This window comes from Nematolebias whitei, chromosome 3 (genome assembly GCF_014905685.2).
Source record: "Nematolebias whitei isolate Nwh7 chromosome 3, NemWhi1, whole genome shotgun sequence".
Classification (NCBI taxonomy): Eukaryota; Metazoa; Chordata; class Actinopteri; order Cyprinodontiformes; family Rivulidae; genus Nematolebias; species Nematolebias whitei.
In genome coordinates, this window is record NC_056500.1 from 14,657,704 (window position 1) to 14,676,041 (window position 18,338).

The window sequence follows — 18,338 nt, forward strand, 5'->3', positions numbered from 1 at the left end:
AAGAACCATTGAAGACACAAAAATAATTATTTTACAAATAATTATCCCCTCTTTACACGTGTCATTATCCTGTGAAAAGCTTTACAACAAAGAGTTAACCGTTTAATTTGTTTCCACTGTACAGAGACAAAAGCCGACACTGAAAAATAAAATACAGCCCGCATAAAAACGACATCTCAGCAACCTGAAAACAAGACCTCCACCCTGTGGTGCAGGGCTGAAACATGAAGGATGAAACTACATGAAGAACATGAGCAGAACAGTGAGACTAAACTTCATGGGGACGTTTTCATTTGTTTCAAATGATGGGACAGGTTGAACTTCACACTGCTACACACAAAATTATGACAGCAGGTTTAATCTCTGAACAGTTTCAAGTTTAACATTTACCGTAATTTCCAGACTATTGAGCGCACCCGAATATAAGCCACGCCCACTAAATTTAAAACAAATTAAGAAAATTTGTACATGTATAGGCCGCACTTGTCTATAAGCCACGGGTGTCCACGTTGTAACATGAGATATTTACATAGAAAGATTGTTTCAACATTTAATTACGTACCAGTAACACACAAATGCGTACGTAAATGTTTTTTCTTAACAGTGCCGGTAACACGGCTCGTTGAAAAAAACTACAGCAGCCTACCAGGAAGTCATTGATCGCCACCTTCATAATCCTCCTGCTTCACTGGCAGGATCCACTGGCAGCGGAGCCAAAGTTGCATTGGTCAGATTTTTTTTTATTTTATTTTATACCTTTAAACCCGAGTGTGACAAGGCTAAACGTTTTGGTGGCATGAAGCTCATTAGTCCATCTAAAAAAATAAAAAAATAAATCCATAAATTAGCCGTAGCATTGTATAAACCGCAGTGTGTGAAAAAAAGTAGTGGCTTATAGTCCAGAAATTACGGTAATCACATCAGTCATTCGTTTTATCTTCCAGTGTTTTTAACAATCCTCTTAAATGTTCATTAGTACATGAAGCTGCCGTGTCATATTTAATTCTCTGAAAAGGCTGTTGACATATTTTACTTTTGAAGAGTTTTCTTTAAAAACTATATATAAAAAAAGGTTGTCTTTTAAAATGGTGAAACCATCCCTGGACTTTACAAAACTACCGGTATTACCAATCCCTGCAAATGAACTGCAATGTTGAATTCAAAGTTGTTTTTAATACGTCTGTCTTTTTATGATCATGTCAAAATAATAATTAAAAAACCCTGCAGTGTTTTCTTTCTAACAGATTTATTTCAAACCCTGATGAACTCAGATCTGGAGGGACAGATTAATGAATCTGGAAAAGTATACATCGTCATGTTTTACAGTAATTTAAAGCTCTGAGGGTTCAGCAACAAAATCCAATGAATAAATTCTAACAAGACAAAATCTTTTAAACACAGAGACTTAAATTCTTGTCTTGTTTTTTTTATGCTCATATTTGTGCAGCAAAACTTTTTGTTTGTGATTTTGAACAGAATAGAATTTCATACAGCCTGAAACAAAATTACAACCTCAGACCGCAAATCCCTCATAAAATATTTACAAAACGAGTTTTTAAATTGTTATTCAACTGTTGTTGACATATATAGCTTCCCACAGGTGGTTCGACACGACTGGTAAAACAAGCAAATTCAGATCTTTTCTAATAACTACTTTGTCGGTATGTGGGCGTTTTCACATAAAATCATGTAGGAATAAACAATTAATGACGCCTGTCATGTTTCAGATCGATTCTTTTGAACTTAATGAAGTTTGAAACATCAAAACCTGTTGAAAGTTATCATTTAACAGCACTATAGCCGTGCTTACATCTGCAAAAAGGTTCAAACAATAAAAAAGGCTACAATGTGTGCTAAATAATAGGGATGCACGATATTGGATTTTGGGCCGATATCCGATATGCCAATATGTTAAAACTTATTTGGCCGATAACTGATACGAATACCAATATTTTTTCCCTAGACCTAGACCTACTTACAGAAACTACATAGCTTTCTCTGCTGTGGAGTTAAAATACTACATTATTCTGCATGGTCTTTGTCAATTTTGCCTGCTACCAAATGCAGATGCCAAAAAAGGGTCTGAAAATGATGTAACACTTAAACTTGGATTATGTTTAATGTCAAATTTATTCATGACATTTACTCTCTCTAACACAATGACAACACTCGAACAGTCATACAAAAACATAAATATATATATATATATATATATATATATATATATATATATATATTTATATGTACACACACTGTATGTTAGGGCAGGACGATACAACCAAAACTTTTATCACGATATATTTCTTAACTTCGGTCGATAACGATATAATTCAATATCGATATAAACAATATAAAAGCCTCAGAAACTGTACAAACTGTACAAATGAATTAATGTTCAACTTTTATTTGTATTTAGCTTAAAAAAAATTGAAATCACCGTCAAACATAAAACTCTCAACTTTGTCAATAATAATGGTTTTAACTTTAAACAAGAACATAAGCTAACAACTCATGCAGCAAACTTCTGTGTTTGCCGCATGAGTTTCTCTTTTGATACAGCTGGGGGAGTTGTTTCAGGGACACGTTGGCTCAAACTTTATTGTGCTTCATCTTGTGACAATCTGCATATTCCATTGAGTGGAAACTCTTCAGATGGAACAAGTTAAGATGTGTTCCCACCGCTAGTTGGAACGACTCTCCGTCACATTTTGCAGCACACTGACTGAAATCTGCAGTTTATCAGACCTTAGATAGCCGAACCACTTCCACACCAACGAATTAGTCTTTCCTCTCTTATCAATTATGTCATCTGCTTTCTCTTCACTTGTGAAAGCTTGTTCAGTCACATTCTGACGGTCATGGGTATTAATTTTGAAGCGAAAACTTAACACGCGTTGGAAATTAGCCTGCTACCGCTAACGCCTTCTGAACTTGAGCTCTGCGTAACATCTACGTCACCACGCACTTACATAGTTGTGTCGCACCTTTTTCTGTCCAGGTTGAAACTGAAGTGGCTGCTTCAAACCAAATAGAAATAAAAAATGTGTCAGTGAAACACTGTAATCCTATCAAAATATCAAAAATGTGCTTGAAACTCATATCACCGTTATTGAATAAAAGTATATCGTGATATATATCGGTATAGAGTTATTGTCCAACCCCATTTTTTATATATATATATATATATATATATATATATATATATATATATATATACACAGCACGTTTTGTTTAGATGGAATAGTCGATATCCGATATTGAACTTTATCAGAAATATCGGCCGATACAGATACCATGCCGAAAATATTGTGCATCCCTACTACTAAAGCTGCTGTTAAAAAATAAAGATAAAAAAAGGAGTGTGGATCAGAGGAAGCTCGACAAGAAACATGACTAACCTTGTGAGTTTTTAGTACCTCACATAGTGAAAATTACTTTAAATAAAATAATTATCAACTGTATAAACGCTACAATCAATAAGGACGGTGAAGATATTACAGTATCATCTTTAATTGCACAGATCAATGCTCTGATTTCATGCATGGCTCGTTTGAAATCAAGTCTGTCCGCTGACACCAACGCTGTCTACACAGACGCTCACAATGCGCGAAACATTTCGTTGTTTAAAGATGTGCAAACTTGACATGTGTCTTAGATTCAAAAGAAGAAGAAAAATAAAAACACAAATCCAAGCAGCTTTAGATCAGGCTTTAAAGAAAATGTTTAAAAATATCACTTTACAATCTATAAATACAAATAAAAATCAATGGAAAAAAATAAAACTGCATAATTTTAAATAATTGCTTTTAGCCTAAACATGAAAATGAAACGTTCTAACTTTACTTAAATGCCCGTCTAACAACGAAATCCACGCAGATCGACGCTGTTGAGGCGAACACTACAGGGACATTCTGGAAAATCTAGCTCTAATTTTACATGAATACATTTAATAAAACGTAATAACACCTCAGGTTTGTTTGAGAGGGGAAAAAAATTCTTCAAGATGTCGCTGACCTTTCTGAACAACAGTCTCACTTTTGATCTAAAGCTGTAAACACTTTGTGTTTCCAAAAATCCATCTATGAGGAAAAATAAACACATTAAAAAAATTTATGTCACTGATCTGGGTGTGCAAAATCACCGACTTCGAAGAGAGTGACAAGATTTGTTTGCTTTCGGACATTTTTCTTCATCGGGCACTTTTGTGCGTGACCCACCTGATGACAGAGTGTAGACCGTTTAATCTCAGTTTAATCTACATCTTCCATCTCTAAATCCAAAAGGGTGTAAAAGCAGCAGAACGCTCACCAAGGCACTAACACGTCGAGGTTCTCTCTTATTCACCATTAAATTACAACTGAAGATGAAAACCATAAAAGTTTCTGAGAGTTTTGATTTACAAACTCATGACAGCAACGTGACTAAAACGAAGCGGCTACGACTTCATGAAACAGCACTCAGCCCAAAAAACACAAAACATGTGCAATTTTTAGAAGACGAGCACAGATTACACAGATTGATAAAATCTCATCAGGAAATTGCAATTTATGATTGTTAAACTGCAAATTAACAGCACCTGGTTTGGAAAAGGTGCTTTTTGGCAGGAACACCCAACCGAGAGAAAAGCAGCATCTTTGGAAGACAAGGTCAAAGCAGGGCAACTAAAACACTGAACGTGCGTCGCTGCTGCAGGGAACGAAAAGTTTTACGAAAACAAAGCGGTGGCTAAGGGTTAATATAGTCAGAGCTACTTTTTTTGTTTGTTTGGCGCATTTATTGTGGAGCATCATATCCAGTTTTTTGTTCATCCTGCAAAAATTAGCTGTCCAAAGAGCTCATATGCATCATAAACAGCAAAACACCTGCATGAACACTAAACTGCTTGAATCTGCTTTTAGGCTTAAAACATCACTGTAAATCACAGCGCTTACCGTTTGTTTTTTTTAATAAATGACACCCCTGAATCTACCTCAAGCCTAAAGATTTATTTACTGAACCGTTAAACCGTTATCTTTTCACAACAAAACCAGTCCCGCATGAAGAAAAATGGTCATCCCAAACATAAAATGCCAAAGATCATAGTCTTAGCTTGTTACAAATGTAACAAACTTGATATTTTCAAATTGGTAAAGACAATTAAAGACTGATTTTGAAAAAAATTAAACTATCCTAAACCAAAAATAATTGAAAAAATGATCCGTGTCTGCGTAAGAACGTTTAAATGAACTGAAAGTGGCTCCTTTGAGTCACTGAAACTAAAATAAAACATGAAACAGCAGAGCTGCAAAAACACGAGGTTTAGAAAACGAGGAGGATCTCACAGCCTGCTTATCTCATCTTTTTTATATTTATGATGCCTTCAGTCTCAAGTGTAGCGCGCACGTGAGGACCTGTTGCTCATTGGACAACTCAAGAATCTCCATGACAGCAACCCAGTTAGGGGTCCGAGCCCTCCGTTAAACCACATACTGGTGGTTGCTGGTGTGGTTTGTCGTGTAGGCCTGCCGGCTGTATTGGAAGTGGTCGGTCAGCACGTTGTTCCAGCTGTGCTGCTGGTCTGAGCCGTGGGAGAAAGGCACTGACCCGTTGGACTGGATCTTCTCCAGCGGAGGTTTGTCAAAGGACATCAGGTCCTGCTGGCTGCTCGGCAGCAGCTTCTTCTCCTGGTTGGCGTCGTATTTGGCCTAAAGGCAGAGAAGATAAGCAAACCAACTCAAATTAAACTGGTTTTAGACTCAATGTCTGTAAAATTGACAGCGTTGGAGCTGTATTTGATAAGGTTGATTAGCTGTGGTAGCCATTTTGAACCAAACTGCCTCCAATAGTTAATATTTCTAGCTACACTAACTCCAGGGATTCATTTGTAGGAATAAAAAAAAAAATACATTAGCAGTGGGCAATAAAAAAAAAAGAAATTGTTTATTGAGCAACTAAATAATATACAATAAATTAGTTTATAATTAAGTTTGTGGTCAGGTTAACTGACCTCAATGGACTAGACACTACAATTTATGAAGAGCAGAACTACACAAGATGTCTTCTGTAACTTTTTTTGTTGAGTTTCAAAATTACCTGAAGTAAAAAAAATTTTTTTTTTAAGTATATATTGCAATAAAATAAGGAGCAAATATATCGTTTTTGCAATTTTATGCTCAACAGCTTGCATGAATCCAAAGATTATTGACAGAATTTCTAATCTTAAAAGCAGTGAGGGGTTTGAATTAAGTGAATGTACAAACACAGAAGTAATGTAAAGGAGAAAAACAAACAGTATTTAAAACAGCATTATCCTAATTCGCCTCCTTTATCCAAGTTGATACTTGTGCTGTTGTCTGAGGACATAAACATAAACCTGGAGCTTTTCTGAGAACTTACTAAAAAATATTTAAACGGCTGAAAGGTAATAAAATGAATAAATCATATTTTTATATTTGCATTGAAACATGTGTTTGACAATAGTTGTTTAAAAGTTGTGACGTTACAGAGAGTTTTTCCAGTTCCTGCGGTCGAGGTGACTCACCTTGTTGTAAAGGAAGACCCCGACGATGGCGGTCATCATGCCCAGGATGTTTGTCATGGTGACCGGGTTGCGCAGCATCAACAAAGAAATGCTAATGACCATGATCCTCTTGGTGGCGTTGGCGACTGCGTAGCTGAGCGGGCTGACGAGGTTAAGAATACTGAAGGCGATAACGTTCTGTGCAAAATTGCAGAAGCCGCTGATGAGGAGGAGGACGAAGGTACTCGACCATTCAGAAACGTCCGACTGAAAAGAGAGGCGTTGGATACAAATCACGATTACGAACCACGTTAGCTGAACTCTCGGTGTTCCAGCAGCAGCGGTGACACTCGTCTAAAGATCAAATATTGTTACACACCAGATCTCCGTTCACAAGAAACACAGAGAGGTCCACCAGAACCCAGGTGGGCAGCATGAAGATCACAGCATTAAAGCCGAGGATGTTGAGAAGCCTCAGGTGGTGCACTCTTGTGTCCCGCAACACCTTGAAACAAGAAAACATAAAGCAGCCGCTGCTTCACAATTTCCATGACGCCTGTGTTAAAACTTTTTGCAAACAATTCAATTAGAGCCGTAAGGAAGACAGAATGACACAACCAACAGCATGCAGATAATTCACCTTTTTGGAAAATATGTTCTGCAGGGAGAAGCAGAGCGTGGCCGCGAGAGCGCTGATTAACCCAGAAACGTCAAAGGATAGCTCAGTGACGGTGGCCAGCAGCACTCCGCCAATGATGGGGATGAGCGATACGTACACCTGCAGCAAGACGCACACAGAGGAGAGTCAGGAGAAACCAAAGCAAACGTTTTTATGTCCACTACATAATCTGGTTTTCATTCCTGTTGGAATCCAAGTGTGCATAATTTGTTTATATTAAAGCACAGATCTGCTCTAATATACTAACTACTCAACTAGCACTAGATTTAAAAAAATGTTCCTGTAACCTATTAAAAAAAAAACAATAAAAATGTCAGCCAGTTATTCATTTTAATGCAGAATTTTTAATTTATATCATTCAAAAGTTGCTGCTTCCTTTTAGAAAAAAAGTTTATCTGTGCCTTATATTTGAACATGTATTAAATTTCATAAACAAAACATGAAAAGTTAAGGAGCTGGGACCGAGTTGTGAAACTAAATCCTAATGTCAATAATTTCCACAGAGCCTTAAAAGCATTTTAAAAATTGTATAAGAGCAATTAATCCATTCTTCAGAACTGGGGCGTTACAAATCTAACAATAAATGCAAATGAACTTTTCTTTAAAAAAATTAATTAATTTAAAAAGTAGCAGCATAAAATGCAAGCCTAAATGAAGTAGAAATTATTGCCTGTCAACAAAATATCTGCCAAACCTGTATAACTTCTGTAGTGAACTAGGCCTGAAGGTCAAAACCTTGACCTAAGGACCATGTGGGACAGAACTTGTCATTTCATTGATTTGCATCCAGAAATACAGGTTGACCCATCCTGAGACTTTCTTTCTTAAGTTAATCAAGTGAAAGAAGACTATTCTCTATTATCATTACTATTTTACAAATGTTTGATAATCAAATTGTGTTAGTTCAAACAATGTTTGAATGTTGAAGTGAACTACTCATTTTTATTAACTGTGAAACAGTAATAATGATTCTTAATCCTCATTCAAAGTGAAATCAAGTTGGAATACGTTACAGAGTAATGATTCAATTTCTTGATCGTCTGTTTGAAGTGAACAAGTGATGGAAGTTGGTCAAAGTTCAAGTTTCGGTCAACTGCAAGTTTACTGAAAAGAAATGTCATGTTTAACTTTTACAGCAAGATACTGGAGAATTGACTCCACGAAGTCTGAAGTTTCTCATGATATTTTTTGTCTGTCCTTAAACAATCTTAATCTTTTCCTTGACTTTTCATAACACCTTACATCACAAAACACACCTCTGTTTTGGTCCATCGACCAATCAGAAACTCTCAAATGAACCGGAAGTGAGCTTTCTTTAAATGTTGGCACTTCCTAGTTCAAGCAGGTTTCCAGTTGTTGCAGGAAGTTCTGCAGTTCTGAAACTCAGCAGTTCCAGAGTTCATGAAGGCTGGAATTCAGGATGCTGTTGAAAAGAGAATCAAACTGAAGAGAAAAGATTTGGGAATTATGAACTTCTGTTTTGGATGACCTCACGACTCCAGAGGGTTAGCTGTTCTTACAGAGACGCTGAAAAGTGGCTCGAAGTGGAACTTTACGCCGGAACTGAGATATCTTCAGAAAGGTAAAAGTCGATCTTCACCAAAAGTGTACCGTTGGGCAAGCTGATTTCCAAAGGAGCGTGCATGTTCTGGTTAAAACAGACAAATTCCCTCACATATCTCTCTCAAGATAAACTTCATCTTTCCATCTTTAAAATTCTTCTATCTGCTAAAAATCATTACAGATATTTTTAGAAATGTCTGAAGCAAAGTTTTACAATCACCGCCGTGTGGTTGACGTTTGTCGTTTCGCTGGAAATGAGAAAACAATCGCCGTGTTGTTTACTCCTTGCTAAACTGATTAATAAGCTGTCGTTATTTTCAATTCTTGCCAATTAATGTAAATGTGTGATGTGTTAAACTTGATTATGTTAATAAATGGCCCACTGTCTTGGTGAGTCAAAGATAATTAACGTTTCCGTCCACATTTTATGAAATTCAGGTGCACGTCATTATACAGTCCAGAAAAATGAAAGAATCCGTTTTAACAGTATGAATATATGACAGAAATGTTCTACTACACTTCCAAATACTTGCAGAATTAAGTAAAAGTATTCGACCATTTTCTATAAAATTTTAAAGCATGTCTCATATTTGCACATCATTATTTAGGTCACCACTTCTGTCACAATTATTGGTGAAATGAAGAAAAAAAGTTTTAGTAAAACATTTACATTATTTCTGTTTAAAACCACAACTTTATTCAGAACAGGACACATATCCTTATCACTAAATGTCAGCTTTCTTCCAGACATCCAGCGTCATAAACTCAAGCAGTATTCATCTAAAAATATATATTTAAATTAGGGAAGCAGGATATTATCGGTATGGAATTATCGATGTCCGATATTAGCAATAAATCTAAATATTGGACATCGGCCATTCCATCAAAATAACTCACAGATATAAAAAGGTGCTGTTTTTGTATGACAACCCAGTGACAAGGATGCCTGCAGCGCCAGTACAACATTATGATGTCACGCACACCGTTGAGTTTAGATTTGTGAAAATTTACAAATTTGCGTAGTTCGAGTGTTGTCATTGTGTAAGGGGAAAATATCGGTATTGGTTAAAAGCCAAATAAGTTTTAACATATCAGCATATCGGCCAAAAATCCAATATCGTGCATCCCTAGTTTAAATTATCTGCATCTTGTTTCCTGTATTACAAAAACAAAACAAACAAAAAAACACATTAAACATATTGTACATAAATGTTTACCCACCTACACTGGTTGAAACAGAGCATCACAGGACATTTTACTCACTCTTAATTATCAGATTAAGTATTAAACAATCTAATGGAGTGTTGTGACAGACAGGAGGAAATGGGGTTAGAAAGTTACCAGTGCTAGAGATTGTCTGCACAAAAATATAATAATAAAAATAAAATCTTAAATTCTTCTGGTTGTTTTGCAACATGCCTGCACAATGCCTCACAGCTCTGAACATGAAAAACAAGTTTCCTTTTAATAGTTAAAAATTTACCCTGAGTGACTTTTAGCACCTCGGAAGGAAAAACTGGACTTTTTATAAATGATGTTTAGGGCGTGATGTTATATTTATCTGTGCTGCTGAGTCAAATGGGTTACACTAACAGGGTCAACACATTTCCTATATATGAAGTCAAGGGGAAAAAAGTACAGGTGAGTCAATAAAACCTGATCAGGGTTATATTTGTGCTTATTAAGTTACTTGGATCAGTAAAGGGTTTCATGCAGTCCCCTACACAAACAGGATATTCTCACCCAGAACAACACTCTCCCTGCTTGTAGACCAATCCTGTCTGAACACTGAACTGCAAAGTAAACATTACACGTACACGTCAGACTCACAAGTGTCCTCGTTACGTTTGGCAAACACCCACTGAAAAATGCTCCTTTGCTTCGGAGAAAAATAACAGAAAATTCAGCTACGTTTCAGAGGCGACAAGAAATGTGAACTTTTATTGTATATAAAAATACTTATACTTGAGGAATTGGAAAACACAGATAATAGAAGTCAGATTTATTTTATGCTTTATAATCAAAATTCCAGAGTTGCAAAAAACATAAAATATAATAAAACATTGTAAAAAATTTGCAACTCAAACTATATAGCTCCTTAAGGAAAGCTTGTGATTTCTAGCCGTCAGTATATAAGAATATATTTGGTAAAATGTTTGCTTTATATTAACTTGTTTGAATGAAAGAAAAGAAACTTGAGCTGCATCCAGAAGCTGAATTATATTTGTAGAGCAGGGAACAGGATAGATCAATGTTTGTTCAGGGAAAAAAAAGGCGTGAAATGTAAATAAAACTACAGTAAACCATCAACTGTTAAAACCTTCTATTTAAAACTGAAAAAAGGATTTGATTTCATGCCAACAGTCCATTAAAACCAGCCTGATCAAGAAAGCTCATCAGAGACTACTTCTTCAGGCGGCTGAGACGAGCTGGTCTGGGAAGCTCAGTCCTCACCTCCTTCTACAGGTGTGCAGTGGAGAGCATCCTGTGCTCCAGCATCAACGTGTGGCATGGAGGCTGCACAGCTGCAGAAAGAAAAGCTCTGCAGAGAGTAGTGAAAGCTGCACAGAAGACTGTTGGAGTCAGCCTCCCCACCATCACAGACATCCACACCTCTAGATGCAGGAAGAGAGCCACTTGCATCATGAAGGACCCCACTCACCCAGCACACACACCTTTTGCTCCACTCCCCTCAGGAAGGAGGATGAGGAGCATTAAGTGCAGAACCACTAGACTGAGGAACAGCTTCTACCCTGAGGCTGTTAAGACTCATAAATCCCTAAACAGAAAAATCATTGTAATGCCACTTTAAATGGAGATTTGACACTTTTATCTGTTTTAGCTGCTGATTATCCATGCTGCTGATCTTTTGCCTTTATGCTGCTGTATTCATACCCATCTGCTCACAACAGACTCATGTTGGGCTGCTGTTTAATATACCATATTATTTTACATTATTAGTGTTTAGCATATATCTTAGATCTTTTAGCGTATCGTTTAGCATTTGTTTAGCAGATATATTAGTGCTTATCTTAGATCCCTATATACAATTTCTTTTTATGCTTTATATTTTTGCAATTTTGGGGGGGGGGTGTATCTGGGACCTTGTGTACACAGTTTCGTTCCACCACATGTACCATGTGATGCAAAAGACAAAGAACCTTGAAAAAATAAAGAACGTGGTTTGAGAACTACTACTGGCTGATCAAGTGCAAAATATTCCTTTTATGTTTCTTTTTGCTTGTATATTTATATGAAAGTAAACATGCATACCACAGGTGACTGATGTGAAAGTAAAGTTCATTTCCATCCCTGACCCCCACCTTCCTACAAAACAGTTCATCGTCAACAACGGCCAAAATGAGACGCGGTTCAGGCGTCACTGCTGCCGTGTCTCCGACAGACTGAAACAGAGCAGACTGTGCTTTACGTGTTGAACCAACTTACCTTCGTAGTTTGCTTCTCCTTCATGATGATTCTCGATAACAGCACCACCCATATTGGCATCGTGGCTTTGACTGTGAAAGGGACAGGAACAAGGGAACGTCAGTTTTAAAAGCGCAGAAACAGCAACAGAGAAAATAAAAGGTGAAGTCTGAGCTACGAAAACGCCTCTACGTCAGAACAGGACCCAGACCTGTCAAACACGTGTCGCTCAGGGATTTATACGTCCCAACTGGGCTGCGTTGCTTTAGCGCCGGCTGATGTAAGTAGACGTTTAGTTTTTATGCGCCATCAACAATGCTTCATAGTTAAACAGTGGTTGCACACATAAAAAAACAAGGCCCATTGCCAGATTTGAAATCAATTCATCTCTGTTTAAACAGAAAATATAGAATAATCATAAAAGAGAAGCCAATCACTGAAATAAAGGATATACACATTTAAAAAGGTTGAAATGGTTGGCAAGTTTGTGAAATAAAATACCTCTGGAGAGGTCAATCAAACAAACGTTAGAACAAACCAAGACTTTAATATATTATTTAATTGAATATTCACCAGTTCAGAGTAACTACACTAAAGTGTGCAAAAGTCTTGAGTAATGACATTTTGCTTCCAAAAACACCAAACTTTTTTTTGATATTGCGTAAGTGGTCTAAAGCAACTGTGCTCCAGGCTTTCTGAAGGTCTTTTTAAAGATGTTCTCTGGACACTGTATTTGCAGATTTGTCTAATCTTTGTACCCAACCCCTTTAAAGTTTATTTTGAAACTGGTGGTCTGTCATTAAGGCCCTGTTCAGACCTCTCGCTAGACGCAGTCCTGAGTGATATAATTGCAGCTGGACAGCACTATACACAAGTGTGAAAGACTCACTGCCCATCAATAAAGTCTTCATTCAGACCACCTTCAGTCTGGACCCTTGGATCTATGTACTGCACATCTGGCAGTCTGAACAGCAGTCCACCCTGAGCCAAGCTGTTCGACCATCTACTGAACTGAAGAGATGGATATTCAGCCAACATGTTTTGCACCAGTGCCTTCCCTGACTGATCAGCAGATGTCCCCAATACGCTCGAATTTGAAAAGCTTTGCATAAGGAACTGCTTTTAGTACAATTGTGCTGAAAGTCTCACTGGCGTGGTGGATTTTTACAAGCTACTAATTATTGTACGTGCCTTTATCCCTCTTTTATTGTACTTTATGAACATAACTACAAAAAACGTGACTCAAATGGCACTAAACAGTGATCGTGTCAAAGTAATGTCTGAATGTTTTCTCATTATTCAGCCTTTTCACTAACCTTTGGAGTAGAAGGCTAACGGCTCAGAGTAGGAGGCTGGAGTCATTTCCCAACATAAACATTTAACATACCCGTAGATGTTCAGCGTGGAATAGTTAAAGAAGCCAGTAGAAGTCATAATCAGTAGCAGTTAATTTTGTAGAGCAAGAAAACATACGTTTATCTAATATAGAATTATTCCACAATTATTATTATTATTTTTTTATCTTGCAGCAGTACATGTAGCGAAACGTCCCTACTGAATGCATGCAGCTCAAAAACATCACTTTGTTTGCTGTAACTAGAGACAAGATCATGACTTCTGATCGAAGTGAAAGCATAATACTGTGTGCACTGGAACAACTGTAACTTTAAGAGCATCCACTGTTCTTAAGGGGGAAGAATCAATACCTTATTTACTGGGTAACTGCTTAAAAATACTACTCTTTATATACTTTTTTCCTAAATAAACTTGTCACTCCTTTAGAGCCATCTCAGCCTGAAAATAAAAACCTCAGATTTAAATGACTTTTTGAACATTTTAAATCTTTAAAGGTTATTTTGTTGAAAAAAATAACTTCACATTTCAGAGTTTAAAAAATTCACAGTACATTTATTTTATAACATTTAAAAAAAGCATTTCCCTCCACCAGTACAACTAAAAGCATTGAGCTTTTGAGCTCAGAACTGATGCTTGGTTCTGTTGGCCCAGCCAGAGGGGTGCTGGACCTGGTGGGTGTTCTGCGCTGACCCCCACCCCCTCACCCACCCCTGATTAAAAAAAAAAACAATGCATCTATCAGTCACACTCAATGTAGGCAGTGTTAGGCACTTGAGCAGGCATGGAAATCACCGCCCACCGCCTGTAATTGAGATGGCTGAGTATTACAGAAACCTGTTTGATGCTCACTGTGTGACGTGGCTGCGTTTTCCTGCAGAACAGGTAAGTGACATATGTCATAAAAATGCTTCAAGGTTAAACAGCCAGTTGTGAACGCTCTCCATCAGAGCTGTCCACTTGCAAACGTGGTCACATAAAACAGACGTAAAACACACGGTGTAAAAAGAACCTAACACGCAGTTTGTTTCATAAAACATTACGTTAGAAACTATGCAAATGCAAAGTTTTTACAAGCATTTTAAACCAACAGGGTGACTGTCAGAAAGATGAAAACTTTGCACAAATTAATGTGCGTGTAATTTATTTTTTATAAATGAGTGAGGTTGAAAAACAAAGATTTACAGATATAAAATCTATTTCTCCATTGAAAAACACACGTGTTTTTGCTACCTTTGTGGCCATCTTATTTTAATTTGTAAAAATAAAAATCTGTACGCCTCTTTTATAACAGTCTATTGTTGTCGCTGTTGTCCACTGTTGTCATCATTCTTTGTTGAAATCAGGTCTCTCTTGTAAATGAGTCCTCAAGGCTCATTGAGATTTACCTGTCCAAATAAAGGTTGAATGAATGAATGATAATGATAATAATAATAATAACAATAACAATAATAATACATGCCTAATTTGTGTTTGTGCCCAAAAAAAAAATAGCTTTAAAACATTTTGTGTGCCTTGATCTAAATAGACATGAACTCAAACGTGTCAAATAAAACTTTTACCAGATCTAGAAAACTACCATATTAAGGCCACTTTGGTTTAAAAACAAACACGTTGGCTCCACTGAAGATAAAATAACTTCAGGTTGCTGAAATATATAGACCATAAGAGACTAAACTGGTACTGATGGAGTTCATCTGTTTATTAAAAGTAATGTGGAAAAAGTAGTTAAATGAGTTGGACTGAAGTTAAGTTCTAAATAGGGAAACACGACAGAAACCCAAGGAGTTATTTTGGATTTGAGCATTTACCAAACTCTCTTTTGGGGGCAGAAGCATTTCTGACACTAGAACAAAATCTTAAGATTGTAATGCGTTTAGCATTTCCCTTTTTAAAAATTAAAATAAACACACTGTTGCTAAAAGCAAGTATATGCTGCAAGCAAATATTTGAGCTATGCTGTGAAGTGATGAAGGTCACTTAGAGCTGATGGCTACATGATATTTCAGCCACGCTGGATTTTAGTGACATTGTAGTTTTTCAACCTTGGCTAATTTGTATCACACAGAAAACTTAACGTTCTTGGAGTTCATTTTAGTAAATTCAATTTGAATTTCATCAAGAGTGATAGCATGAGATTAAAGTCTGACAAGCATCATGACATCATGCAAAACATCAGGGTTCTTTAAAGCACATACTGTGTCCACAATTCAGTTCTCGTTAGTCCAGAATGTTATTTGCTTTATCAACAGCAAACATTTCAGTTATCTCAAAAGGACTTTCGTCCAAGGACAAATGGCATCGCTTTTTCAATTTAAGAAGATTGAGCATTCTGTTCCAGATACCCAAACAGATATTCTTCTTATCTAAAACAAACATATCATGAAAAAAGTTATTTCTTGTAGGAGACACTCACATGATTGTAGATGGACACAAACAAAGCAAGATAATATTTTACGATATTCTGGTACCTAAGTTTTCTAATGCAATCTCTGTTATAGATATTGAAATACAATTTGTACATTTAGGAATGTCAATTCAAACCTAAAAATCACTAAACTAACTGCTGAGCATGGTGGTGGCTGTATCGTGCTGTGGGGATATTTTGCTCCCAGTGGTGCTGATGCATTGCAAAAAGTGGACAAGACAGGAAGGATGATTATATTTAAATTTTTCAACTTCACCTCAAATCAGCAGATCGTGTTCCAACAGGACAATGGTCCCAAACTCAAAAACTAGTCTCTGAATATTTAAAGCAAGCTAAGATTAAACTTCTGGGTGGCTTATCCAAACCCCCAACATAAAAGAAACCCTATTAAAAATTTGGAACTCACGTTTAAAAGCCAAATTTGCCCCAGGGAATCAACCAACTAGTATAGATGAACTGATAAATAAGTGGCTAAACACCCAGTCAGATGCTTGTGGGTAGTTACAAACAGCATGTTAAGGCTCAACTTGCTGTGGAATATTGCACCAAATATTAATTCCTTACGTATAATTTAAATTTTAACCTAGTGTGAATTAGAAAAATATCTACATTTTAAAATATATATATATATATTAATGTTCTTTTTTTTTTGGGGGGGGGGGGGGGTATTAATTCCATCTTCATTAACGCCCCTAAAATACCTCTGAGTACATGTAAAATTCAGACTACAACTTTTGACGTTAGGCTTGATTATATATTACAACGGCCTGCCTTAAAATCACTCTACCGACCGGATTCGGTGACGGACCTTTCCCCTCTGACGACGTTGTAGGGCTTTAATTTAGTGGCTAGCAAGCTAACAGCTGCCTGTTGTTCTCCCAACGCAAAGCATTTTACAGTAAAATGGTTCAGTATATGATCATTTGTCTTTATCGATGGCTACCTGTTTTATAGGTCATCCCGCCTTAGAAACATTAGCTTCAATGCTAACGGTACGGACACATCATCAAGTTTACCCGGCTGACACAGGCTCCAGGTGGCCGCGCACTTACACCCAAAATCTTCACAAAACACAAGCACTCACCTGTGTGCGCGTACGAAACGGGCACTTTCCATATGCTGAAGTGGGCTGATACAGATGCGAAGTATTTTCCAAAAGCTAAAGGCAGGATATACCACCGGTAGTACCTGCTCGGCAGTTCTGTTTTGGGGACTCCCCATGCCCGCAGCAGCGGCGGGAGGAAGATGACGACGGACATGATGTGGAACAGCGAGACTGTAACCGGGTACGGGAATCCATTGAGGATGATTTTGTTGACAACGTTGCCTCCTGAGCTAACCGTGTACCAAAACACACACAGGACAAATATTCGGATCCCTTCCCTGACCGGGATCCGCTCCACCGTAGCCATCTTCCAGCGCGGAGTGACGAGTCACCCGGTAGAGTCTGGTTGTACCAGAGGAGGGCGCGAGCTGCTTAGGTGTTGTACCAAAAAAGGTTTCCCCGCCGTCTGACAAGCGCATTCAAATGTAGTTTGTTTATTATTAAAAGAAATCTTTAAAGAGTTATGTATTTTTGAGAAAACAACAATATAAAAATATTCATGACATAAATTGTGTGGTTCTGTGACAAGCTAGGCTGCCAAGTTAAGCGCCGCGAACTTCCTACTACTGGGGTTCTTTTTTCGACAGAACACCGGAAAAACTCTTTAATTAACGCGCACAGCTTCCTGTCACTGCTTTCAAAATAAGATGTTCATGTAAACAGAACAATCACTAAAAACCAACGAAGAAGAATTAAGTACTAAATAAAAGATAAAGAAAATACTTTTGTTTATCGAAGCATTTTTACTCAGAGAACTATGTAGAAAATAGGATTTATTTTACATTGAACAATTGAATATTGAACATTGTTCAATATTCATTATTCATAGTACAGTTCATCTAACATTCACTAATGTTAGAAAGATAATGGTTAAATTGACAATAACTTTGAACATTTTGTTAAAGTGTAATCATTGAAAAGTTTTATGTGTGAAAAGTACAGTAGGATGGTGCAATAACAAGGAAAGTGAAATAATATTGTAACAATATAATAATAATAATGATGATGGATTAGGATTTGAAAAAGTCTAAAATAAAATTATACATGATTCTTCAGTTACACCAATAAATATGAGGAGCTGAAAATGAAATGAAAATGTAAGAGAAAAGTTTAAAATAGAGACAAATTTTGCATATTTGCAATTAAAATTACAGCAGTCAAAAGCCATTCGACACCGTACAGCAGATCAAAAATAACCTCTTTATCTTAGAAATGGAGAACAAATTAATGCCATCCAGAGGAAGTGAAAAGCTGCAAAATTTATTCCTAAGATGCTCAGGTCTAA

At 36.9% G+C, this 18,338-nt stretch overlaps 2 protein-coding genes across 2 annotated transcripts in view; both read right to left on the reverse strand.

Moving 5' to 3' along the window:
* Window positions 1-18,338, reverse strand: part of LOC119430598 (cartilage oligomeric matrix protein) — a gene marked incomplete at its 5' end in the record, with an annotated part of 568,315 nt that overhangs the window by 97,910 nt on the left and 452,067 nt on the right. The window lies entirely within an intron of this gene.
* slc35e1 (solute carrier family 35 member E1) lies at window positions 5,205-17,369 on the reverse strand. Its single transcript, XM_037698030.1, has 6 exons — window positions 17,033-17,369; window positions 12,189-12,259; window positions 7,140-7,277; window positions 6,879-7,004; window positions 6,521-6,766; window positions 5,205-5,684 (listed from the first exon to the last, which is right to left on the reverse strand). Exons 1-6 carry the CDS (start codon window positions 17,358-17,360, stop codon window positions 5,457-5,459), a joined length of 1,137 nt encoding a protein of 378 aa, XP_037553958.1. The 5' UTR covers window positions 17,361-17,369; the 3' UTR covers window positions 5,205-5,456.